Source organism: Physeter macrocephalus, chromosome 4, assembly GCF_002837175.3.
Source record: "Physeter macrocephalus isolate SW-GA chromosome 4, ASM283717v5, whole genome shotgun sequence".
In the NCBI taxonomy this organism is placed as follows: domain Eukaryota; kingdom Metazoa; phylum Chordata; class Mammalia; order Artiodactyla; family Physeteridae; genus Physeter; species Physeter macrocephalus.
In genome coordinates, this window is record NC_041217.1 from 53,209,493 (window position 1) to 53,236,944 (window position 27,452).

Below are 27,452 nucleotides of genomic sequence, written 5' to 3' on the forward strand. Positions count from 1 at the left end.
GCCTGCGCGTCCAGAGCCTGTGCTCCGCAACGGGAGAGGCCACAACAGTGAGAGGCTCGCATACCACAAAAAAAAAAAAAAAAAAAAAATTTTCCATTTTAACCGGGAGAAATAAGTGGGTTTTTTTTTTTAAGTATATTTACAATGTTGTGGAACCACCACCACTAATTCCAGAATACTTGCATCACCCCGAAAGAAACCCCATACCTGTTTAATAGTGACTCCCAATTTCCCCTCCTCTAACCCGCTGGCATCCACTAATCCACTTCCTGCCTCTATGGTTATGTCTGAGAATGACTGTTTAAAGGGAATTCCAAACGGCTGCCACAACAACATCCCTGCTTGTCCTGGGGATGGTGACGGGTGCAGAGGAGGCCGAATGGCGGACTGTCTTCGAGGTCTGGGCCTGTGAGAGGGTCCTCCGAGCAGTTAGTGATGGCTGAGGTGCCAGCACGTAGGGGAGCAACAGAAGTGTGTCCAGCCTCCTTCTCAGGGCCACATCCTAAAACCTGAGCATGTGGTCAGGCAGCCCCTCTGTTCCCATGAAAAGCCAGGAGCCAAGTGATGAAACCCCAGAACCTCAACACTCTCAGTGTCCGAAGAGGAAAATGTCACCTACCTCCTTCTGTCTCCAAAAGTGACTCCTGCCATGGGAGCCACAGCCAAGCATGAAAGGGTGATATGCCACGGTAAATAGATCCTGCCTGCCCAAGGGCGAACCATTCCTACAGGAACGGAGGAAGAGTCACCTGTCTGTGGGAGCAGGGACACAGGCCCTTGGTCTTGCAGCCAAAGTATCGGGCTTTGTGTGCATTTGCCACACTTGTCATACTTAGCAGATAAAGGCTATTCCCTGAGGATGCTGTTCTCACATAATTCTCCATTGCTAAGGCCAGAAGCACACTCATCTTGTCTCAATCAAGTTGGCGTAAGGAGGGAAGCCAGCCATGCCTATCCGTCATTTGGACGATTAGCCCTTTTGACGGTAGATTCCCCTCTGAAAGGCTGGCTCTTACAAGCACCTGATTCTCACCAGGAAATAATTTTCCTATGTCTGTCAAGGGCAGTAAGGATGAATGTCCTTACAGGGTGGGATCCGGAGGCTCACAATGGAATCCGTGTAAATACACTGAAGACACCCTGGTAACATATGACCAAACAGAACGCAAGCCTTTGAGAGACAGAGGCCATACCATAGACTCCACTGTGCACACAGAGAGCGTGTCAGGATGACGCCTCTCCCGAGTCTCTGCTTATTTTTTTTAAAATCAAGGGAAAGGCTTAATTAATTCTGTTTAGAGAGCCTGACAAAAGGAAGGTGAAGCTAATGGACAAACACCTCTCAAGAGAAGCCAATGAATATGGAATCACGGAGCAGTGAACACTGCATCGCCTCTGACCACTTTCTCATCTGGGAAGGAAAAGCAGAGCTCGGAGGACAAAGAGGCTCTATCCACTGGAAATCAGACTTATCTGCACCTTGATCTAGGGATCAAATAACGTTTCACAACTGAGTAGATCTCTCACAGTCAACACGTTTACTTGGAAGTGGTGCGGTGTCGTGGTGTAAGCACAGGTGGGAGCTGTGGGAGCAGGAACCCCATTCAGTCCAACACCATCACCTCCCCGCCCTGGCGCATGACTGATATCCAGCAGCATGACTCTTATAGGACCACAGGTAAGTACGGGGCATTCCACGTGATGGGTACTTACTCAGTGTCTTATTTAGTACCTAACACATAAACAAGCATGGTTCTTTGTCACTGAGAGACTCACAACCCAACTGGAGAAGGGGGCATGAGAGCAACCAAATTGGATATAATGCAATTTTGTTATTTCAAACAATGAAAATGTGGATCATAAGGCAGGCAGTGTTATTCTAATTGATATATTTTAACATGATAGGTTTTAACATTTTAGTTGTAACTAGGAAGCTAAAAATTACTTGTAATTTTGTGAAATGTGACCATGAAATTGCAAGTATGGATAATGTTGCCTCAATCCCCAGTCTGCAACGAAACCAGTGAATCCTCATTCTGGGAAAACAAAACAAAACAACTTCAGTTTGAGCTTTCCCTGACTTTCGTGACCTGACGTTCAGTGACCGTCATTGAAGGGGAAATACACGTTCATACAACTCTGTGTCTATCATAAACAGGGGTCCACAGAGAGAAAGCAAATACTGAGCACTGTTGAGAGTTAGCACTGAGGTACAAAAGGCACAGTATGTTAAGAAATCTCTCAGAAACTTTTCCTGCCACAAGCACCCTCAGCTCTGTGCCCACAACCCATGGGAGTCGCCAAATGAACTTGTTACAAACGTGAATTCATATTCCCAAGATTCCAAAACTCAGGGAAGCATCGAGGAGGAGGCAAAACTGGCATCTGAAAGGTAATGCAAGAAACCAATGTAATGGTCCAGGCATGCGGTGATGACAGCCCTAAAGGGGGACAGTGCATGTGGAGAGAAAGCAACAGATGCAGGTAACATTATAAAGGGAAAATCAGCAGAGTTTGGTGATGGGTTGAATGAGGGATGAGCAGAATCAACACAAAAATGATGCCAGGGCTTCCCTGGTGGCTCAGCGGTTGAGAGTCCGCCTGCCGATGCAGGGGACGCGGGTTCGTGCCCCGGTCCGGGAAGATCCCACATGCCGCGGAGCGGCTGGGCCCGTGAGCCACGGCCGCTGAGCCTGCGCGTCCGGAGCCTGTGCTCCGCAACGGGAGAGGCCACAACAGCGAGAGGCCCGCATACCGCAAAAAAAAAAAAAGAAGATGCCAAAGTTTCAAACCTGTGTGGAATTACCACTTGACATCCTTGAATTTCAGTTTTCTCATCTATAAAGTGGAAATTAAAAACATCTGTCCCTATCTAACTCCCAGGTTTGCCTCAAGGGAAAGATAAGACAAAAAGAACTCTTGACCATTCAAGAAGCCCCTAGCTGGATTCTTCATTCTGTTTTCTTTGAGGGGAAGTTTCCCTTAAGGCCCAGTGGGATACTTTGGGAAGACAAAATCAATAGGCAGTGGAGTAAATTATAAGTAAATCGTACACAGAGAAAGAACGAGAACTTAAGTGGTCATTTGCTTAATCCTCTAGCTCCAAAATCCAAACTCAGTTTCCAGTGATGAAGCTCCGTACCTTCCCTGGTGGCCTATCACAACATTTATTCACTGACTAGGGAATATTTTTCACACCCAACCAAACTCTCTGAGTGCCCCCTTAAACCTATTTCTCATCCTAGTCCAGTGAGCATGGAGCAAAACCAATCATCTTCATCATCTTAAACCTGGTAATAATGTCTAACTTCCTCTGGCTCAGAGGAGGGAAGTCACAGAACGTAATCTCCAGTTTTAAAACCATTCCTCTTGTATCAGCTCACTTCAGAAGCACAGCCTGGATGAATGGCTTTAAGACTCGGAGATCATGAAGGCCTTGGGGTCGTTTATTATTTCTCATCTCCTTTACCGGTGCTATGACACTGAGTGAAGAGTCAGGACTTGCAAGTGAAGACACAAAATAAAGGAATTCTCTATGACTTCAGTTTCTTTTAAGATCTCCTTCAAGGAAGCCCCACGAGACCCTGTGACCCCAGGACCAGAGTGTGATGTCACTGGCCCAGACCAGCAGCTAATCAATAAATGCTCCCTCTAGCTTCCTTTCATGCCTTGGCACACGCCAAGGGAAATGCCTCCAACTATGTGACGTTTCACACGCTTTCAAGCCTTGCAAACAAGACTTTGAGAGCCTTTCTCCCCTTTGAATTCTAACCCAAGACTGTTAATATAGATGAAAACTCTTGAACAGGGAATGATGACAGCATCATGCTCCCGTACAACCCCATCCTGCTTGCACTCTTAGTATTTAAAGAAGAGTTTTGTCCTGAGATCCAGCTACACAACATCCCCAAATTCTGCAGAGCTCAGCTAGTGGGAACCATTCAGCAAAGAGGCCAGTTTTTTCAGAGTCTGTCATGGTGGACCACTGAATTATCAGTGCAGTTGGGTTTGAAGAATGTAAGAAAGCCCTTCCAACCCAAACCAGTGGTATTCTTGCCACTGGTCAATTCTGTACGCCACTGGAGGTCACAATAAAATGTCAGCGTTTGGTTGGGGTGGGATAGGTCCCTTCGAGCCAGTGTCTCTCTCCCATCAAACCTATTCAGCAGCTCCAGGGGATGGTAGGGAAGAAGGGTGCACCGGCTCAGCAGGGGGCTGGAGAAGGCAAGTCTGCCGCTCCACCACTTGGCAAGGTAGGACTCGGGGGCACAGCTCTGTCCATCACCAGTCACTGAAAGGGTGGCCAAATAAGAAGACTTGAAACAGCTCCTGAAAAGCCAGGAGCGGTCACTTCTATGGAAAAGCCCATGTAAGGAAAGCCCCTCCAGGATGGAATAAATCAGGAGCAGGAAGAGCGCTGCCACTGTCACAGTCTACCCAGCAGCATCTGGAATATCTCCGGGGAAATAGTAATTGCAGGCCTTTATGGGTCTGCTTATTTCTACAGTCTGGTCTGCAGAGACAGTAAATGTTGACTGTGTTTTAAGACAGGAGGCACCTGATTAATCATCATTTGCTACTTCTGACCCTGTGCCCGGGCTGGGGGGCAGGGCTATGCACACTCGGGACCCAGGATATGGGGGTGCACACAGTCATTTTAACTTTGACCTTGTGTTCTTGGCTCGAGTATGGCTAGAGAAGCAAGTTTTAGAAAACAGTATGTTGCCTTTGAAAGTTTCTGCTTTGGGGAAAGAGATATAATCATTAGTTTTGCCCTTAATTTCTTTTCTTTCCTTTCTTTGTTTTTAATCTTAGCACAAGGAATTGCATTTATTTGTTTGGTATTCATTCATGCATTCATTCATTCCCTCATTCATATTCTACCTTGTTCTGGAAAAGATTTTGTACAGTGCACACAACTGTCATCTAATTTGTCATTAACTTGCAGGACCCTGAAGGAATGGAACTTGAGGGGTGGAACGTGTGGCCCCTTGGGTGCAGGTATTATACTACCCGGAAGCGGGGAGGCAAGTGGGGTAAAGGCCGAACTGAGAAGGAGAGAGGCCCCACAGCCAACTTACCTATTCCACGCATGACGTGAAAACGGCTCACTGACTTCCTGTAGCAAATGCGAAAATAATCTGCACGAACTGACTCTGTGCATCTTCAAAGCAGGGCCACAGAGGCAAATTAAATCATCTCCCTTGTTCCATGTAGATCTATTTCAGAGGTGGAATACTCTTGACATTACCGATGTCATGACCTTAATTTCTCACCTGAGCAAGAACACACACTAAGGAACACTGTGCAAATGACTTGCAAAGGTCCGGCTTTCCTGACAGTGACGTCTGAATTTGTGTATTTCACCACAGTGAACTCCAAAAACGGTGGGCATTCAAATTTTGTTCTTTATAACGTTATTCTGGAAAGGAGACCATTCCCTGGGGTCTGTGACCTCTGCCGCAATGGGAGGGGACGTGTACGTATCTTGAGGTCTGGGTTTCAACGGAAAAGCCTTTGTTGATGCCTCATGTAAAGATGCACAGTTGAAGTGGTGCTTTTCCTATCTTTCTGAGTTACTGCAGACAGGACTTAACCCCAAGCTTTCAAAATGTTGTCCCCTCCTCACAGCCGTTCACATTTAAAAGGGCAGGGGAAGCAACTCCGGCATCAAGCTGGGGGTAGGAAATGCAATCATGACCAGCTTCTGCCCTGGAGGAGGTCTCAGCAGTAGTAAAGAGAGAGAGGCCAAGAAGAAGTCCTGGCAGAGACAGGAGGAAAGTGCAAGCGCACTCTGCCTGGGGAAGGGTGGCGCAGAGGATTAGCAGTTTGTGTGGCTGAGAATGGGGGGAAGTGAATTCCAGCAGAGAGAACAGGTGCGAAGACTCCAGGACACAAAGGGTCTGTCAGGGGACACCGAGGCTTCAGTTTGGCTGCAATGCGGGTGGTGGCGTTTGGGGGTAGGAGCGAAGTCAGGACCCTCACTGGTATTTGGGATTGAATTGTGCAGAGCCTAGCATGACCTGCTCAGCTGTTTAATGGAATCCAGTGTAATTAAGTGTAATGATCGCACTTGGAGTTTAGGAGTATAATTCTGTGGTTGTGAGGACACACTGAAGAGGGGGCAGAAAGAGAAGGATTTCCAGTAGAGAAAACAGGAACCTGTGGAAAAGTCCCGGAAAGGATGCTGGGCCCTGGCCGGGAGGGTGGGAAGGAGTAAGGATGGGTTCAACATTGCACTCAGGGGGTGTCTTCAGAAAGACAATGGAATTTGATGTGAAATATTTGAATTTTGCTGATTTCTACCTTTAATAGGCTCCTGCAGAATCCATTGTTAGGAGCTCACATTCATTCCCTGAACCCACATGTACTAAGTGCCAGCTTCTGTGCTGGGAGGTGGGAAGGCGGCGCATGTAAAGATTGCCAAGGCAATGATTTTTCAAATTCTCACAAGGAATTCACCGTCAGATGGGAAGTTGGACAAGTAATGAATGACAACGCAGTGGGATAAGTGCATACAAAGGGGCAGAGACAGGGGGACTCACGCCCTCCTGGGGGCTCTCAAGGATTTCTCCAAGAGCAATGGGTCATTCAGGCAGAGAGCAGAGAAGCCGGGGTCTCGGCCTTGTGCTAACAGGTAGATTCCCTATCTGTGTCGACAGATGGGAAAATGACTAGTCATGCAGACACCAGAGGAATCGGTGTGCATAAAAGTTGGGAACAGAGGCTCGAATCCTGAGGCCTGGCCTGGCTTTCCTAATGAGCATGTTCTGAACCAGAAGAGCCAACCGTGAGAGTTCTGGTAAGTTTCTCCCTGAAGACCCCTTTTTAAGCAATATGAGGATCTTCCTATTTTAAGGGTAAAACCTAAAAATTGCCATTTTTTTTGCCATCAGATTATGTTTTTTGAAGTCTGTCATATTAAGTGCAAAAGGTTAAAGTCACAAACCAAATTACCCTCTCACGTCTCATCCTCTCTGTAGGATTCCTGACACCGCCCCCCACCCCAATCCTCCACCCTTCCTAATCTCTGGGCTTGGCTCTTGGCAGTGGCCACTCACAAGGCTGGAAGGTGGTTTCATGGCCAAGTCTGGCAGAGAGAGCTGGAGAACTAAGTTGCCGGTAGGATGTGGTCCCTCCTGAAGTTGCCCCATCAGCCATCCGGGTGTGCAGCAGTGACCACCGCAGCCCTGGGGGAAAAAGCTGGAGGGGTGGTATTAAGCACGTGCTGCAGGAGGATGAGGCCGCAGAGCTGGACAAGCCCTCACGTCCCCACTGAATCCCTCCATGACTAGGAAACCTCGGTTTCTGCCTCATTTGTAAAATGCTCTGTGGGTCTGTTGTGAGGGGACGGTGGGCTGATGAAACTACTAGTAATAGTGGGTAAGATGCACACAGACATGCTATTGATCCAAATCACACCATGAGAGGCAGCACAAGCTGACGCAGAGCCCGCAGGAGCTAAGACTCTGGAGCCAGAGTTAACCTGTTTGACCTCAGGCGTGTGACTCTCCGTGCCTGTCTGTCACCAGTAAAATAGATTTAAATTAATGTATGTAAATGTATTGTGTATGTAAATGAGCTAACGTATGTGCTATGGACCAAAACTTTGGGTCCCCCAGAATTCATACGTTGAAACCTAACCCCCAGTGTGATGGTGTTTGGAGGTGCACCCTTTGCGAGGTGATTAGGTCATGAGGGTGGTGGCCTCATGAATGGGATTCGTGCCCTTACAAAAGAGGCCCCAGAGAGCTCCCTCACTCTTTCCACCATGTGAGGACACAGCGAGAAGATGGTCATCTATGAACCTGGAGGCAGGCTCTCACCAGACACCACAACTGCCAGCATCTTCACCAATCATCTGTGAGAAATAAATGTTTGTTGTTTAAGCCACCGAGTCTATGGCATTCTGTTATAGCAGCCCCAATGGACTAAGACAATACATAAATGTACTATGTCTGTAAATGAGTTAATGTATGTAAACACACATTTGTGCATCATACATGTAAATAAGTTAGTACATGTAAGTATATTGTGTATATTATGTATGTATCATTCGTGTAAATGAATGTATGCAAAACACTTAGAACAGTATTCAGCAGTTAGCACGATGTAAGTATTAGCTACGATTATTATTACCTTGGAAATGAGAATGCTATTCCCTTTTTTGCTGGGATTCAAAAATCAATGCTGAGTCAGAGTTACAGAGAATGGCTCTAGTGGTTCTCTCCACAGTGAACAAACCTGCCCCTTAGTTACACAAGCAGTTCACTCACCTGGTTTGTGTGTGCACATGACCCCGCCCTTCTCGTTTCAGGTCTGCTCTTCTCCCAGGAGGGGAGCGTTCCACATGCCACATGGCTTCCCTCTGTATCTGTGGCTGCCCAGGCTGTTCCCCACATGTCCAGCTCTCCTCCTCCACCACCCCCGTACTGTCTGTCGGTCTGTGCCTGCACCATTGCTGTTTCAGTATTAACAGGCCAAGACCAAGCTGGAAATAGCTCTGCGCTGTGGGGTTTCAGCACTGCCTCCTGTCTGTCTAACGCCCCTCATGATATACAGCTGCCCATGAGCCGGAAGCGTTCCCAGCATCCGGGGCACCAGGTGACTGGCTTCTGGGGGCAGCACTTGCCCCCTCTCTAAGGTGCTTTGGTTTCTCCTAAGGGATCGGGGCCACCCTCTATCATATCTGTGCTGCTATCAACCAGGCTTCCCACAGGAAGAGGGTACAAGCTGCATTATTCTTGATCATGGCTCCCCTTGGGAGCTGTGATTTTGAAGGCGAGACACCGAAGTCCAGAATCTATTCTCTTCAGAGCACAGGGGAGTCTGGGGGAGGCCACCTGGGTGGAGATAGGGTCTGTCTGTCACCATTGTCTCATGAAAACACTGTAGGGGCAGGGAGTGAGGGGTGGTGAGAGGGAGTTTACAGCTGGAGGGAAGGATGTCTTCAGGGGAGACAGAGCAGCTGACAGCAGGTGTAACAACCTGAGATTCCCACATCAGACTTCCTCAGGAGGGGAGAGACTGACAGCTTGTCAGAGTTGCACTTCTCTGTTCCCAGAAACTTAAGGGGTCCCCGAGAACCTTCAGGATGTGAAGTGAGATGTTTGAAACCTCTGTACTCTGTGAAAGCAACACAAAATGCAAGTTCCCTCTTCGTTCTTCTGCTAATAGAATTAGGAACAGAATATAGTAAGAGGAACAGAGGATTAACATCTGATGATCTCTAAATTTTAAAACAAATATCATGGCAGAATTAAAATGAAGTAATACTATAAGCTACAATTTTATTTCAAAGGAAAGAAATGAGATAGTAAGTTGCCAGGCCCAGCATCATATGTGTAGCTCAACAAGTCTCTCTCCTCCCTCAGCAGAAGGAAAGCTCTTTAAAGGCAAGATCTGCATCTTGGGGGTATCTGAGTCTCCGTCCAAGCGAGGAGATGGCAAACGGGAGACGCTCAATGAATTGAAGTGACAGGCATTTGTGTATTCAAATGAATAAACACTCCCCCCCCAAAAAAAGGTGAGTAAGATACAGCCTCTTTCCTCCACGTTCATGGTCTGTACAGGGGCACATGAACAGTGCATGGAGGTGGGACAAGGGGGAGGAGCTGCAGGTGGCAGGTAACACAGGAGCTGGGCCTTGAGGGAAGAATGGCATTTTTTCCAGGCCAGCAAGTGATGGGGAGACAAGCATCCCTGGCAGAGACCAGGTCAGGTGAACAGACAGGGAGTCACCTCGAAGGGGCCTGGCACGTCAGTAACATATAATGTGACATGAAATTTGCAGCCAAAATGCTGAAAATATTGATTGAGAAAAACAGACTTACCCAAGAACAAATCAAAAACCCTTGTTACTCGCTGTCCATTTGGTAGTAAAAAGAGATCTCCTTACATTTTAATTTAAGTACCATGAGCCTGCATACACAAAGGCTTTAAGAAAACCCATAATAGATTCCAGTAGATGTAGCAGAATGATGAGTCGTTTTTCTTATATAATCTGACAAGAATTCTGCCTCGACTCCTGTCAAAGATTTGAGAGCATCTTCTGTGACACTAAATCGCCTAGACAGAAAATGCATTAACTAACCCTCTCCCCTTCTCACCTCTCTCCAAGCCTGGGTAAGTGAGACACTGGGACTGAGGTCTCGTGAGTGACAACGTCATGCATTTGGCCTTGCAAATAAAGGCGTCCTTCCCAAGCGTTATGTTGCTATGCAAGTAAATGGTGACTGAAATTATTCAACCTGAATGTTCTGAGAGGGCAGGCAGGAAACATGGTGGGCACCCTGTCCCTGCAGCTCTCTGCCCTCTGATCCTCAGTGAACGGACATTTAGCCAGCACTTACTGTGTGCAGGGAGGACCGGGCCTGGACATGGTCAGATGAAGTCCCTTCCTTCAGAGCCCCCGGGGGAAGTGGGCCAGACCCAACACAGCAAAGTAAACACTGAACTGGAGGCCCACCAGGTGCTGTGAGGACAGCAAGAGGCTTGGGGGCCCAAGGGAAACTTCCGGGGGAGAATAACGCCCAAGTTCAAGCCTGAAGAAGAAAGATGAGTTAAGAACCAAGGAGGAAGATGTGGGAGCAGGGCCAAAGGCCTGGAAGTGAGAGGAAGCGCCCTCCTTGCAGCACTGAAAACCGTTCACTGGGGTCCAAAGGGGCCAGCAGGGAAAGGCCAGGCTGGAGGGCTGGAGCAGCCCCAGGCAGCCCCCGGCTGAGTGTTTTGGATTTTCAGCTGAGGGCAAGGGTGAGCTTAAAAGGGAAGCCATGTGATCAGCTGGGCAGAAGTGGGATGGAGAATTTGGGCAGTCGTTGGCACAATCCAGGTTCAGTCCCCTGCTGGCCTGGGAACCACTCTTGTCCTTCACAAGAGGACCCTAAGAAGTTGCAGGTGGTCACCCGCTGGCCCTGCATCTAGATGGTTGGTCATTCATTCCAGGCTGCTCTGGCTGTGATCCTAGGACCCTAGTTTTCTAAGAATCAAGGGCCTTCTTAGTATCCAAGATGGATTTCTTATCCCTGAAACCCAGTGTTACTCCCTTCAATGTCACCCCCTTTCCCCCTCAACCTTGGAGGGCTGTTGACTAAATATCTCACTTCTGGTTGGATGGACATCCTCCGAGATTGACCTCAATCTGGACCTTTCCCCCCAAATACCTGTATCTCACCTGTGCTTCTTCCCCTGATAGGTTTAAATCCAATTTGAGACCTAAATATGAACTCACATCTCCCATACCCATCTCGTGAACAGCCCACCTAAAGCTTCCACACCGATGGGTCACTGGGAGTCTCAGTCCCAACATTTCTTGGTCTGGAACATCCCACCATGCCCTGAGCTCCACGGGACCATGAGAAGAGGCTCTCCCACAGTCCAAATCTAGCTGCAGGCCTTGCTTCCTCAAGCACAGTTGTTGCAGACTTGCTATTACCCTGTGACAAAGTATGATTATTTTCCCCCCTCTGCAAATAACGAGCTTAAGGCCCAGAGAACCCTTCCTGCTATGGTCGGAATGTTTCTGTTCCCCCCAAATGTATATGTTGAAATCCTAACCCCCAAAGATGATGGTATTAGGAGGTGGGACATTTGGGAGGTAATTACGTTGTGAGGGTGGAGCCCCCATGAATGAGATTAATGCTCTTATAAAAGAGGCCTCAGAGAGCTCCCTTGACCCTTCTGCCAAGTAAGGATACCATGAGAAGTCTGCAGCCTAGAAGAGGGCCCTCACCGGACCATGCTGGTACCCTGATCTTGGACTTCCAGCCTCCAGAACCATGAGAAAAAAATTTCTGTCATTTATAAGCTACCCAGTCTGTGGTATTTTGTTATAGCAACCTGAACAGACTAAGAAAGTCCCTCAGGCCACACAGCAAATGAAGGAAGAGAGCTGGGGTTCTGACGCACATCTCTAATCCATGTTCCTTCCACTACACCGCATTCAGCTTCATTAACTCATCGCACTGCTGGTGGTGATGACAATGGAGAAAGTGAAGATGGTGAGAGCTTCCTTTTGGCTACCCCTCTGCAAAGAGATCTGGATTCTCGCTCAGACTGCCAATTCAAGGCCACTTAAAATCTACCAATCTGGTCAGATTTTCTGCTAACTAAAGATTAATATACATGAACACATATTATTGATACTATCCAAGCTATTTGGAAAATTCTGGAAACCTAAAATTAAAAAAAAAACCCTCTATCTGTTTTTGCTCATATTACATAGCTGGTGTCTTCCACACAATGCCTGGTACTTTTGAGTAGGCAGTCAGGAGTGTTTGTTGAATGAGTGCTTCTTGGGAGTTAGACCATGGCCTAGATTGAGACAGACGTCACTTACAGCCTCCCTCCAGGTGTATGTTTCACAGTGTAACTTCTAGATGGGGTTAATTTGGAAGAGTGCGTCCTTCTGGCAGTGAGTTCCACACTACTAGGGATATGCGACGGCTGTGAGGAGCCACAGTGGGAGTGGGGTAAAGAGAGAAACAAGACATTTTCATGAAGATTAATGTGCGAAAATTTGGGCATTTTTGTGCAATGCTTGCTCTACAGAGTAAGCAGGTTGTGGCCAGCATTAACTGGTAGATGTAAGACCATTCATCTGGAATCAATGCCGCCTGCAAGCTGGAGCTCTGACTCGGGACTGCATCTCTGTCTCTTCAGAGAGAACCACAAGACTGTCAGTGCTCACCTGCCACAGAGATGCTGAGGTCCTCTTCTGAGGTCTCCAAGGTCTTAGATTTTCTTCCCCATGCACAGCTCCCCACTTCGCTCTCTGAGCTTATGCCTGTTTTCTGTTTTCTCTAAGCTCTCTTGAATATGCATGTCACTCTTCCCTAGAAACCGCTAAATGAGTGGTCCACAAAATGAACTCCCGGGCTTCCCTGGTGCTGCAGTGGTTGAGAGTCCACCTGCCGATGCAGAGGACACGGGTTCGTGCCCTGGTCCAGGAAGATCCCACATGCCGCGGAAAGGCTAGCTCCGCAACGGGAGAGGCCACAACAGTGAGAGGCCCGCGTACCACAAAAAAAAAAAAAAAAAAAAGAACTCCCAAAGAAACCCTTATTTCAAAAGTTCAGTAACAACTGACTGGGTCGCATCTGAATTTGAGGCACGTCATCCCCTACGTTAGTCTTTCTTCCTAAATGCTCACTAAACCTTCCTGCAAATCCTCTGAAAGGGCAGAGGATGGCTTCCCTTTGTCTGCTCCTGTGGGGCAGCATCTCCTTCTACTTGGACATACTCCTCCTCACTCCAATCCTGATATTCCGATGGGAGCAGACACTTTTTTACACCCCACGCCCAATCAGGGCCAACTCCAGCCCTTCTCTGGAATTTTGAGCTTAGGGTCACAGGAGTCCGTGGGGTCTGCTGGTGGGAGCTATATGATAATGACGCTTTAGAGCTGTCAGCAGCTGTGTGAGGGCCAAGGCTGGTCTGAACTGAAGAATGAAGCCAAAATGTGGAGGAAGCACAAATGAGAGGCAGAGGGAGAAAGACAGTCCTGGATCCTCAGTGGACCCAGCTCCAGACCTTCCTGACTTTCCCGGGTCTGGGGCCATAGACACCAACATCCCTCCAGTCATTTCCCATTCCTGACAGTTTGAGTTTCTGTTGCTTGAAACTAAAAAGACTTCTAATTAATAAAAATCCCTTTCATTCTCCTTTAGTCCCCTTTGCTCATCCCCACTCCAGACTATACCACCTTCGAGTACACATATTTTTCAAGATAACTTCAGAATGTCACCGATCATCGATGTTAGTCTCATATCTTAACAGGAGCATTCGCAAGAGAAACCAGGCAACATGGGAATTTTGAAAGGTCGGAAGCGGCTCCCTCGGTGATAAAAGCAGAATGGAGAATGCAAAGGCCATGGAGCACAACCCAGGATGGTAGACGGCTTTCTCTACGACCTTGAACAAAGCCCCTTGCTTCAGCCCACCTCAGAGAGGATGAGTACAATTTCCTTATCACATACTTTCAGGGGAATTCTATCTGTAAGTAAAGGACACATGAGTTCTTTTAAGAGAGTCTGTAGGCACACAAACGTTCTGCATGCCACTGTGATTCATTCATACGAACTAATCGCAGGGAAATTGCAGGTAGTACATCAAAGTGTTAAAAACGAAACAAAAGCACATCCTTCCCCGCATGCTGCACTATCACTTGTCATTACAATGCAATTGGAATACTTTAGGAATATGATAGTGAATTCAGTAAAAAGGAAAAAGGGAGAAAACTCACCAGGAAGCCAATTATACATATATATCGTACAAATTTCAGCCTTATGAATGATGATAACAATAACAGGTATTTTTAGTTTGAGTTGTCTACCTAAAGAATGATTTTTAACTCCTCCAAATAGCAATTTGGGGGATCCTTAAGGACAGAGACCATTTTGAACTCATCTGTGTATTCCCAAAGTGACCAACACATAGCAGGTACATCATACATGCCTTATGGATGAATCAATGGACAGACACATGAATGGATGGATGATGGATAAATGAATGAGGGATGGTGTAGGCAAAAGCAGGAAAAATAACCGTAAAATGACTGTTATACTCTATACTTTAATGTCTTTCAGTGCAGGAAGTTCTCTCTGCCTGTTACATGGCTAAGCATTTGTGGGGCTATGAAAGCAGTATAAACCAAGATCCCCACTCTCACGCCTAAACCCTCAGTGGAGGAGATAAATTATACCCATAAAACAATGAGAGCAATATAAAGCAGTAAGTGGTTAATGAGCAGAATCTGTGCTACGGGTAGTACATGGTACAAAACATCAGAGGATCCAGGGAGCCGGCTTGGGGAATAGATATGGGATGTTGACGAAAGCAGGCACTTAGCCAGCTCTGGCAGACAGGGTGGGTGTGGACACAGGGGAGAGAGTGGTCCATTATGAGAGAAAATTAAGAGCAGAAGCCAGACTACCAAATGTAAATTAGATAGCTAGTGGGAAGCTGCCGCATAGCACAGGGAGATCACCTCTGTGCTTTGTGACCATGAGAGAGGTGGGATAGGGAGGGAGGGAGGGAGGGAGACGCAAGAGGGAAGAGCTATGGGAACATATGTATATGTATAACTGATTCACTTTGTTGTAAAGGAGAAATTAACACACTATTGTAAAACAGTTATACTCCAATAAAGATGTTAAAAAAAAAAAAAAAAAAAAAGAGCAGAAGCCAGACAGGGAGGGCAGGCAGGATGGGTTTAGGGCGCGCTGCCTCTCCCAGCACTGTCTCCACAGACCACTGCCCAATAAATACCTACAACATACCTCCTGAAACAGAAGTCGACACTCAAACATTTCTATCGGCACTGAGCTAGTGTTCTAGACACAGAATTTTCATGGGACTCAATCACCCACACGGCTCAATATAGTGTAGTATGAGATTCACTGTTAAGTCAGCGCCAGGGCTCCTGTCCCACCCAGCTCTGATCCAGAGTTGTTGTCATTCTGGAATACGGCTAAAGTACAATGGACTTTTCTCTCATGGAATTTAGGACATTTTTCGGTTTGCTTTGGCCTTTTAACAATCATTTTGAATATTAGTTTACTTTCACTGGCTTGCTTACTGCATGGAAATAGGAGCCACACAAGACAATCCAAACCATTAGAGCTTTCAATACAAGGGATAAAACACCACGGTGACAGTTACAAAGCTCTCTGAGATGATGAGTGAAGAGGACAGCAGCAGGATGCTGGCAGCAGAAGAGGATGCCCTAGTGCCTGCCTCATCCATGTTCACCGCCTTGCAAACGCAGCTGCCCCATGACAGCCAGGGACGTCTGCTTACCGGGTCTTTGCTGAAGCCAAATGACTACATATCAAGTGTGTAGAGAGATGGCATCATGTAGCCATCCAGAGAACAAGTCCCAGAACCAGGGCTCGTATATATATCCCAGCCCCACCGCAGACCAGGCACATGACCTCGGGCAGATTCCTCACATCTGTTTCAGCTTCCTCCGATGTAAAATGGGGGTGATTAAAACAGACCCTTCCCACAGACTCGTAATGAGGATTTAACAAGTTAATACCTGTGAAACACTCAGAACGGGGTTTCAGTGGCACAAAGAAATGGCCAGTATATGTTGTAAGATCAGGAAAGGAATACTGGAAACAAAGATGTAGGGTGTTCCCATCCACTCTGAAAAGCTGGGACGCTTCTGGGAAGTGTCTTACCTTCTCTGAATCTCATCCATCAGGAGGACCTAACACTCCCCCCTGCCCCCTACTGCCCACCTCTTAGAACTGTATGAAAGATCAAGAGAGACAATACGGATGAAAGGAAGTGTAGGCCACAAGCCTTACACAGATGTGAAGGATCATCATTGCAGAATGGAGACCCAGGTCATGATTCCATCCATCCATTCATTCACCTAGTATGATGGCTAATTTTTTGTGTCCATTCGGCTGGGCCACAGTACCCAGATATTTGGTCAAGTATTATTCTAGATGTTTCTGTGAAGGTATTTTTTAGATGAGATTAATATTTAAATCAGCAGACTTTGAGTAAAGCAGATGACCATCCATAACATGAACGGGCCTCATCCAAGCAGTTGAAGGTCTTAATAGAAAAAGACTGACCTCCCTGGAAGAAAAGGGAATTCTGCCAGCAGATTCTCCCCTGGGTCTCCAGCCTGCCAGCCTTCCCACACATTTTGGACTTGCCAGCCTCCATAATTGTGTGTTCTCTCTCTCTCCCTCCACACACACACACACACACACACACACACACACACACACGCACACACACACATACATCCTGTTGGTTCTGCTTCTCTAGAGAGCCCTGACTAATACACCTACTATTTACTGAGCACCTGGGTAGGGTTCAAAGTGGGGCAAGAGAGACATAGCCCTGCTTTCATGAAGCTTACAGCCAATAAAGAGACCCATTAAATATGGAACTATGGAGATCAGTTATCTATAGGGTGATGAATGCAATGAAGAGAAACTTTGGGTGCTATGAAAACATGTAATGGGGCACCTAACCAGGGAAATCTTCCTCAAGGAAGTGGCATTTCTGCAGATATCCCTGGGATGGGCAGGAACCAGCCAAGCAGAAGCTGAGGAGAGAAACAGCAAGACCTCTAGACAAGAGCAAGTTTTCTGGTGCCATTCTTGCCCAGGCTCTGGCCACTTGCACTTAGAACCAGAGCAGACAGTCTGATTTCAGAGCCGTGTAGCTGGTGGTAGTCTGAATGGCGTTTTATTTGCCCTCGAGTCCTTTGGGGCCCCTGGAGGGTGCTACTTTTACCGTGTTCTATAGAATGGGGGATGGAGTGGGGGAAGGCAGACCAACAATCCTGCTCTCTGATCTTCCCATTTCCTGTGATTTTTAACTTTCCACTGCTTTACATGACATAGTGCAGGGAGTATTTTACTGATTGGGCTTTTAAAACTTTGCCCTTCGTTGAAAACCTTCTGGTACAAATATGGTAAAATGTTTTCTCAAAATATGGGTTTTTAAAACTTTGCCCTTCATTGAAAACCTTCTGGTACAAATATGGTAAAATGTTTTCTCAAAATACTTAAAACAAGAAACAGATCAAGTTCACGATTTGATTAGCTACAGCTAGTACACTGCTCCACTAATGAATCCACCAAATATTCATGGTTGGTGGTAAGGAGATCTCAACTAAGCTGCAAATAGACAAAATTTCTACCTGAATAGTTGGCTGTAGCATGGAACACACAGGCAAGACCAAGGGAACAGGAAAAGAAACTTGGAAGGAATTTTGTCCCTAGCACTAAATGCTACTGCCATGGTTCTATTTCTGTTGTTTCATCTTGAAAGTCAAATACTCAGATTCAATGCTGGAACTTAGAGGTTGGTTTGTGGACCATATGTTTGTTCACCTGTCCCCAATTCATATATTGAAATCCTAACCCACAAGGTGATGGTATTTGGAAGTGGGGCCTTTGGGAGGTGATTAGGTCATTAGGGTGATGCCCTCATGAATGGGATTAGTGTCCTTATAAGAAGAGACAGGAGAGCTTGCTTGTGCTCTCTCTACCATGTGAAATACAACAAGAAGGTAACTGTCTGCAAATCAGGAAGAGAGCTCTCATCAGACACCAGATCTGCCAGAACCTTGACCTTGGACTGCTCAGCCTTCAGAACTGAGAGAAATAAGTGTTTGTTGTTTCAGTCACCCAGTCTATGGTATTTTTGTGATAGTAGCTGGAATGGAGGAAGACAGCATCACAGAACAGAGCTAACCTGAACTTGTAAAGCAATATGAGAGAACGTAGGGAGTCTTATGTTGTGGCTGTCAGGAGCTAGAGGATTTTTACTTCAGAAACTATTTAATAATCTAAGCAAAATGTGTTTTGCTTTTAAGAATGTATCAGAACAATTTTCCCCCTCCATAATGATACATTTTAGTTCAGTGAAGCACTAGAAAGGAATTCAAATGTTTTGTTATGCTAGTCATTGAGTAGGCAAGAAGAGTGTTTCCTACTCTGAGGCACAAAGGACAACTTTCTAATTAACTCAGCAGTTTGGACTCACCATTTTTTTTTTTAATAAAACATTACTATCAATCCCATTTTAATGGGATAATTATAGCAAATCATGATTAACTTCTCTTTCAGCCATTAGCAAGAGAAAGACGCAGAAAGATAAGATGTTAGAAATGTTAGCTTAAAATATACCTACTGTTCCCATACTCTCGATATCAGTAATTGTCTAATTGTGCTGAGCCGACTAAAATGTGGTTTTTGGACAAAGAATGATCTAAAGCCCTATTCTGGCATTATCATCCATCTTATTGCCCTTTGTTTAATTGAGAAAGTGGCATTGATTCCAGAGAGAATTCCCCCATTTTATCTCGTGTTTTCATTCCATAAGTCAGGATGCTAATTAGGGATTACAGGTATTCAGGGAGGCCCCAAACCTATCCTCCAATTATGGTAAAGGTTTATAGCCTTTAAAAAGCCCCTTTAGAAAAATCACCTTCCACCTCCTTCCACACAAGTGTGTGCATGTGTGCGCACACACACAAACACACACACACACACACACACACACACTCCTATCATCTCCACTTAATACCTAAAAAAATAGAGTCTTAGAATTGAAGCTGAAAGTCACAAAAGGGGGGGAAGCTTAAGAATCACTCAAATTCTTCCTTAAAGTCTTCATGACTTTCATGATCTTTCACACCCCAAAGCTTAAATTTTTGTCTTCTCCCACAAAAATGGGTTGACAAGTTACTTCATCTTGTTGGGCCTCAGTTTCTTCCTATGCACAGTGGGAGGACTGGACAAAATGGTCTTTGGGAAAACTTCTCAGTGAGGGATGTTGATGGTGCTTGCACGTCGCCAGGGTGCCAGCACTAGGCAGCAGCCTCTCCCCGATGTCCCCCTCCCAGGGCAACTCAGGTGCTGAGGAGTAAGCAGGGCCAAGGACCACGAGGGTCTTGTCCTTCAGATGCTCTTGGTGTTTCTGCCTCATTACAACAGCTCTATCATGCAGCTCTATCATTCAGCACTACACAGTGCTGAATGCCCAGTTAGGATGCCTAGTACTAAATAGAATTACGTTAAAATACTCAACATTTTTTGGGTGTCCTTTATGTAATCTGGCATTGAAAGGGTACAAACTTCCTCTCTGCTTACCCAAGAGTCCTTTCATACAGTTTGCTCTGTGTAGATACTTCAGGCAAAGAAAACCAGAAAACGAGTATTTTATATGTAATGTGCCATCCTGTGCCAGAAATCTGACATAATTAAACTGAAATGTGTTCATTACCCTTCTCGTTCTTGACCTAATAAGGAAGCCAACATAAAATTATATCCAAACAACTTGGTCAGCTGTCTTAAAGGCAGTCATGTTAATAATGAAGAACAACAATGACCGCCGTGCTTTCTTTTACACGTGGTTTACCATGACTTTTCTGTCCAGTGACCTTTAATGGAGAACATCTTCCTAATACTTCCCTGTCTTTGCAAGAATGAGCCTGCTAAATTCAAGAGTGGCATGCAGGGGGTGAAGAAAAAACTCTCTCCCCATCACTTAGCCCCGTGGTCACGTTCCAGAAGCAGCGCTCCGGGGAGCGGCACCTGCAGCTCCTGAGCTCCGGTTTCCGGTAGCGGAGCATCATGCTGCGCATGTGCGGCAGAGGGGGGCGGGCTCCAGGACAGGTGCGTGCACCTCTGCATACACGGCGGCGGCGGGGGGGTGGGGGAGAAGAAATCGCAAAGATTAATGAGTCAGAACATTTTCCCTAAGTCTCCTTTCTCTGGAGATGCAGGTTGGAGGAAGGGTCAAAATAAGAAAGAAAGGAAGGAGAAAAAAACCAAACTCTTAACTACAGGAGCTTAGCCGAGTCAACCACAACCAACCGAGCACAGAAAAGAACTGCAATTAGGGAGTGGAAGGTCACATGAGTTTATTTCCCAGAAGAGCTAACAATTCAATTTTCAAAGCTATCAGGCCAGCTATACTGATGAATGTGCATGTATTATTTACGCAGTCTATTTCTCCCCACCCCGCAAAGCACACCAAAATAGAAAGCTCACGATTCCTTTCTACTGTCTGGCGTGTGTAAGGGGGGAGTAATCACTGGTGTGTAGTGGGATCGAGAATTTTCCATCACATTAGAATACTTGAAATGAATGTTACAGACTGACTCAAATCTTTCCTCTCTGATAAAGCTTCAGGATGAGGAATGGTAGAAATGATAATGAGGAATTTGATAATTTGCATACTATTTAAATAACCCGGACCTTGGTGGGCTGGAAGGCATGAAATTTTCTCCTTGGTATAACCTGGCATCACTTCCTGAACAAGAGAGAGCTACATCAGCCATTTCTACTTGTTGAACAAATGTATGAGCTACATTTGTACCTTAAAAAAAATCTTATTTTAATCTAATTTTTCTATCTTATTGTTTTCCTCTTGTAATGAGAACATAAATTGAACAGTTATCTTGGCTTCTTCTTCCTTACAGTGTCACAAGGGTTTAGTAATCGAATGACTTCTCTAAAAACGTTAAGAAATCTGTAAAGGGAAAGAATCTCTACTGAAAAGCACACAAGGTTCATTTATTTTTTTACCATGCTATTAGTTTACTACCAAATAAGTGGAAGTTTAGAATTAAACTAAACCTAGATAATATAGGACCTGGTAAATGAGTGAAGTAGTGAGTGAAAGTGAGTGTGTGTGTGTGTGTACGTGTGTGTTGCGGGGAGAGATGTTATTTAGAGAATATATGTTTTATGTTTTAACAGAGGTCAAAATATGTTGCTACCAGGTTTGAAAAGTAGTGCTAAATAAGAGGCAGATGACTTAAAATCGAGGACTGTGAAGAAAAAAGAATAATGGCTCCAGCTTTTATTGCATAAGAAAGATAATTTAGCCAAACAAGCAAGTCTATTTTTAAATCGCAACTCCAAGGACTCTGCGGAATTGTCTGCCTTGGGGCTGCACTGTGTACAGAGGAGAAATCTCAGTGAGACACTTCGGAAATGCACAGATGGATGGGCATGAGTGGCGATGGGGATCCAGTGCGACGGATACCACACAACCCTTCTTCTACCCAGACTAGGGCTAAGCAGGGGTCCCCAGGAGAAGGAAACAGCATTTGTAGCTCAGGAGTGATGGCTGAGGCTGAACGCCAGGCAGGCATTTTCACAGGGGCCTAGCGTTCATGGAGATCAGGATATACACCCCCCACTTCCTTTGCAGGCATGTGGCCCAGAGCACCCAACCAGCTTCTGTGTACTGTCGCCAGCAGTGGCACCTCCTGCAGTACCTGGAACACAGTATGTCTACAGATATTCACCGAGTGAATCGAGTAGGACAAGCCCTCCTCAACCTGTCTCGAGCTCAATTTTCCATAATTATTCTTGTTTGTTTCATCCAATTTTTATGATCTTTTCAAATTTTATAGAGTCTCTTCTCTTGTTGCTAGCACCCACCTATAAGAGTTTTCTTATATTCCCAAAACATATCAGGGGAAACAAAGGCTGAGTGCTGACGATTCCATCTTTTTGAGGCATTCCTGGAGATTATGAAGGAAAAGAAGGCGCCTTTTTCCTTCATGCTTCATGTATTTCCCTTCAGGAATACTGCCAGGAAGAGTAGAATTAACAAGGTGAATTGTCGTCATGATGAATGTGACTGTGGCCATTACCATTCTCACCTTTAAAAGCATTTATGGGGCTTCCCTGGTGGCGCAGTGGTTTGAGAGTCCGCCTGCCGATGCAGGGGAACCGGGTTCGTGCCCCGGTCCGGGAAGATCCCACATGCCGCGGAGCGGCTGGGCCCGTGAGCCACGGACGCTGGGCCTGCGCGTCCGGAGCCTGTGCTCCGCAACGGGAGAGTCCACAACAGTGAGAAGCCCGTGTACCGCAAAAAAAGAAAAAAAAAAAAAAAAAAAGCATTTATGCACCCGTGGTGGGGCTGCAGAGCCAAATACTGAGTGAGTTAAACAGGTAAGATGCTTTGCTCTAGAAGCTTGTAATCCAATACTAAGAGCTCTGACATTAATCTCTGACACACTAACAAATGAACCTTAAACATGGATGTTAATTAATTGTGCAAACAAATTTCATGAAGAGCTTTTACTGGCTTAGGAGAAGGAACCATTTTCAAACAGATTAGAAATATCATTTACATAAAGCCAAACCCATGAAATATAAACAGGGACTAAGCTGCTTTGATCCACTAATCATCTTTATCTATTCATTAAAAATGTCTCTACAAGACCACTTAGTACTATAGCTTCTTTATATAACTCGAAAGTTAGGCAGAATTATTTGAAGTCTGTGATTCCAACTTTTCCTTAAGTCAAATAGTCCTTCATATTGGTCCAAGTCGGTGAGATGTCTGTTATAAGGCTGTTATAAGGCTGACTGTTATAATGACTAGATTATAAGTGCTGTCGGGGCAGGCATTCTGCCTGTGTGTCCATCAGGGCAAGCCTAGTGCCCAGCACAGGGCCTGACACATAGAAGGTGCTCAGTAAATATTTGCTGTGTGCCAAGTACTGCTCTAGGTGCTAGGGATTCTGAGGTGCTTCCTGTGTTGTGAGTGTGCTGTGATTCAGCTCCAAGTGCACTGAAGTTACCCCAAGTTCTTCCATCCCTGTGGCCTCCAGAAAAGCTTTTGCCTCAAGAGGCACTTGGTGGCCAGCAATGACTCTGGGTGGAGGAAGGGGTGCAGGGAGGGAGGAAGTTGTTGCTGGAAATCATCAGCAGTGGGACGAGGGGAGGGGTCGGTGGAGCACCTCTGACTCGCTGTGTGTCTACCATGGCCTGTCACTGCCCTTTCTCTCCCACCATGACTCTGAAAAGGGACACATGTCCTTCTCCACTGGATGGAGGCGACTGGTTCCCAATTTATTTTACTACCGTTATGGTCCCATTACATTCTTGCCTCCACTCAGATTTTTAAAGGTCATGGATATCTAGAGGCCACCCAGTGAGACGGAAGAGAATAAAATGTCTTACAGGTCCTGACCTCTGGGCTTGACTCAGAAGGCACTGGAAAATCTCCTGCTCCCTCGGGGCCTCAGTTGTCTTGTCTACAAATGAGAGGAGAGCTCTAAACAAACCCACAAAAGCCTGTCTTCAGGTCTCCTGAGGAAGTCCCTGATGGTTAAGGATAAGAGGTGGGGCGAAGTGGCGTCAGCTGCGCTGGACTTGCTGCCCATCCCGCCTCAAGAGCCCCCCCCACCCCGCCCCACCCAGGTTAAATAATTAAGTTGCTTTTGGCAGTACAATCAAGCTTTTCTACTTCAGATGTAATGATCTCTATATAGCGCCGGTTCTTTTATGTTCTATATGAAACTCCACTGTATTTCTTTGAAACGTTAACGTGTAAATTATGCAACAGAGATAAACCTACAGGGATTTTTCCACATGGATAAGAGGAATGCAGTTCCTCGTTGTAGTGGACTCTCGGAGTGGGAAAGGCATGAGTCTGGGAAATGGGTCTCCACCAAGTTCAGACGGTTGGCGCCTCCGTGGCAGAGTCAAGGCCAGGCCGTCTGGCTTTCTGTGAAGCACACGTCTCAGCAGGAGGAAGCATGATGGGAGGTGCGCTCGCGGACCTCTGGTTTCAATCACTCGTCCTCAAGTAAAAGTATATAATTACACTGCCCTCCAGAAAGCACACCCCCTCCCACTATCACTTTCTCGCCACCAATGCCCCAACCCCCATGCTCAGCAGGACAGCTGCCGTGAGGCCACTCGTCAGACAGAAGTCACACCTTCTGTCACCTTCTGTGACACCCAGTCTGGTGACCCCACTTCCATGGACAAACTCTGGGCTTCCTGCATTCCTGGCTGGTTAATGTCACCCTTTCTCTCCCACTGAAAGAAGCACATCGGACTGCAAATGAGAGAAAGGGATGGCATTTCATGTTAAAAAAATAAGTGTGTGATTTGCAAGCTTTAGTCTGTGAATGATTATAATATTAATTGTAGTTATACCTGGTCTTCTGCTGCTTATTTTACTTATAATTATACTTCTAACTGGCCACTACATTCAGTACATCATGAAATCAAGATTAGACCAGTGCCTTCCATATTATTTTCGTGCAAGTCCCAGGTCACCCTGGCTGGAAACAGTCTTCCTGCTGGGTCAGTCCCTGCCTGGTGCCCTGATCCCTTTGTCTCAGAATTCCAGGGAGTGGGTAGGGATGGGGGGAAGGAAGGGACAGAAGGCCCTAGGCTTGGGGAACAGGCCCACCTGAAGATGTATCTGCATCAACCCTTTTAGGAACCAGAGACTGGGCCACTGTTATAGATGCAGGAAGATAGTTTCTTATGTGGTTCATTTTGAGGTGTCCCGGACAGGGCCGTAGTGGGGTGTATGAGTACTCCAGGTTGGCTAATAGTCTGGTACCTCTTTAGAGAGACAGCATTTCAATATTGGTTCACATGTACTCAGAAGAGAAGTAGGGTGTCACTCAGAGCAGGAGAGGAGAAGGAGACTGCAGTGGAGACATTCGATGTCACTGTGTCCAGGGCGGTTCAGCTCCGGCACCAAAGTTCCAAACTCCTCTTAGCAAAACCAAAGTCCACACACACTTAAAAATGGCTCAGAAGGTAAATTTTCTGTTATGTGTACCTTACCACAATTCAATTGTTTTCTACAGTTTTGAAAGCCCTGCAGTTATTTGTACCCACCCTCCTTAGAAGGCAGCCTCTCAGCCGTCCACTATGCCCGCAGTGTGTGTGCCCCGGCGGGGATGCCACTCCCACCTGTGTTGAGTCCTGCTCGAGTGGTTTCCTCCATCTCCCTCCCTGGCCAGTGATGCTGGAGCAGCCCTTGCAGGCTGCCTGGTCTCCTACTTTACCTCTGGGCCTGGGAAAGCCCTGCCCAATGCCATGGAACATTCCAGGACTGGATGCTTTCCGTTAGAATAAACATTGCTCTATTCAAAATAATCTTAAAATGTAGACTCTGTTGGAAGGAGTAACTTAGCAAGTTAGGACTTTCCCAGTGGGTGATGAAATAGGGGGTGGGAGGGTATGGGAGGAGGCAGGAGAAATCATCGAGAAGAAGGAGAAAAGCACCAAGGAAGAAGGACAGAGGGTGTGGGGTAAACTCCAGAAGGACCACTGGTGAGGCTGAGGCCACTGAAGACGGTGAACCCGGGAATAATCATGTTGAGGGTCAAGGGGAAAGGGAATCAGTGACCTAAATAAGTAAATCTTCGTCCACATAGTTGAGCAGCCACTCCCTTCAGCAAGACTTGCAACCTCCCGAAATGAGTCCTGTTAAGTCGGTGGCGGGGAACCAGCAAGGTGGTGTGTACCATCCTCCTTCTGATGAAAGTAAAAGAAAGAAAACAGCCACCGCTTTCTTCAACTAAATGTTTTTATAAGTCACAGCTTATTCACCCATTGAAGAGTAAACCATAAGTTACTTCACCCTGACGTTTATCTCAGAAGAGACATTTAAGAGATGACATCTAAAAATGAAGCGACCCCAAACATAGCTGAGCGAGGTCTCCTGATGGTGTTTCTACATCTCATCATAATGTTCCCCATCTTTGTAACAATTCAAAATTGCATTTCTTGGCTAGAATGGCACACAGAAAATGCTCCCCAGAAATCCCACCCGTGGTCTGGTTCAAAAGTAGAACTTGTGATTTCTCTGAAGGGGAGGAACAATGAAATTGTGCCAGGGAAGTGACGAAGCATCTTCATGTCTTATTCCTATACCGTGTCTCTTGGTCTCTCCTGTCTCTGCCTTTTTTTTTTTTTTTTTTTTTTTTGCGGTACGCGGGCCTCTCACTGTCGCGGACTCTCCCGTTGCGGAGCACAGGCTCCGGACGCGCAGGCTCAGTGGCCATGGCTCACGGGCCCAGCCTCTCCGCGGCATGTGGGATCCTCCCGGACCGGGGCACGAACCCGCGTCCCCTGCATCGGCAGGCGGACTCGCAACCACTGCGCCACCAGGGAAGCCCTGCCTCTGTCTTTTGTCTTATGGGGTCTTTTCTTTAATTTGGTACAGTTCTGTGAAACAATACAAGGCTGTTTTCTTATTGCCAAAATCAAACCACATCTCCAATAATTGGAATGTCTTAATTTACTACTAGTATATGTAACCAAAGAAAATTTTACAGTACTTCCAAACGACTTTCATTTCTCCTCCTTCTCTCCCTGTCACCTTCTTGTTTTAGCAAACAAACCGAGCCCTCATTCTCGTCCTTGCCTTTGATGCAGAACCCCACACACAGAGCCAGCGTGGCACACGGCACAGGTGCCTACCTTGCCCAGGCCTGGGGTGTCCTTCACCTTGTTGACGGCCCTCAGCAGGCAGGGCGGGGCCGGGGGCGGGGAAGTCTGCAGAATCCCGCTGAAGCTGGTGGCAAAGAGAGGTGGCTCGGCAACAGAAGTGGAAGGCCGATGTTTCTTCTTTTTAGAAGATAGATTTAACTTCTGGGCAGCTCTGGAGGGAAAAATTCAGAAAAAGACAATAAAGGAAAAAGTATATTCACAATTCACAAAAAGTATATATTCACAATCAGATATGCTAGGGTCACTTTATGTTCTTTCTCTTAAAGAAACCCCAGTTCTGATTGCAGCTAAACGGTTCTCTCTTCTTCCTCGGAGTGCCTGGTGGTAGCCCCTGACTGCAACCGAGTGAACCCAGGGAGCTGTGCAATCACTTACACGGCAGAGCGACAACACAGCATTGCACGGTCCTGCAGCTGCGATCTACAAAGAATTGTTGGTTATCCACAGACACTCAGCTTAAGCATGAATAAAGCTGGCCATCTTTGGGGATACACAGCACCTATTAGGTTAATCATTCCATAATGTCTGGTATAAACCCAAGTGTGAGAGACCTTAAGAGTTTTTTAGAAACTCTAACAAACACCTTGTAAAATCCAAACCAATCTGAGGAAGAACCACGCAGTGACCACTCAAGGCATGCTGTGGACGTGATTGCGGAAGAAAAACACACACCCCAGCACGCAA

At 46.4% G+C, this 27,452-nt stretch overlaps 1 protein-coding gene across 2 annotated transcripts in view; it reads right to left on the reverse strand.

Moving 5' to 3' along the window:
* KIF26B (kinesin family member 26B) overlaps positions 1–27,452 on the reverse strand; it is a 499,837-nt gene that overhangs the window by 126,893 nt on the left and 345,492 nt on the right. For both annotated transcript variants that reach the window (XM_024133668.3, XM_055084204.1), the window contains one exon: positions 26,739–26,919. In XM_024133668.3, the coding sequence (XP_023989436.1) occupies positions 26,739–26,919 (181 nt within the window). The remainder of the gene's footprint in view (positions 1–26,738; positions 26,920–27,452) is intronic.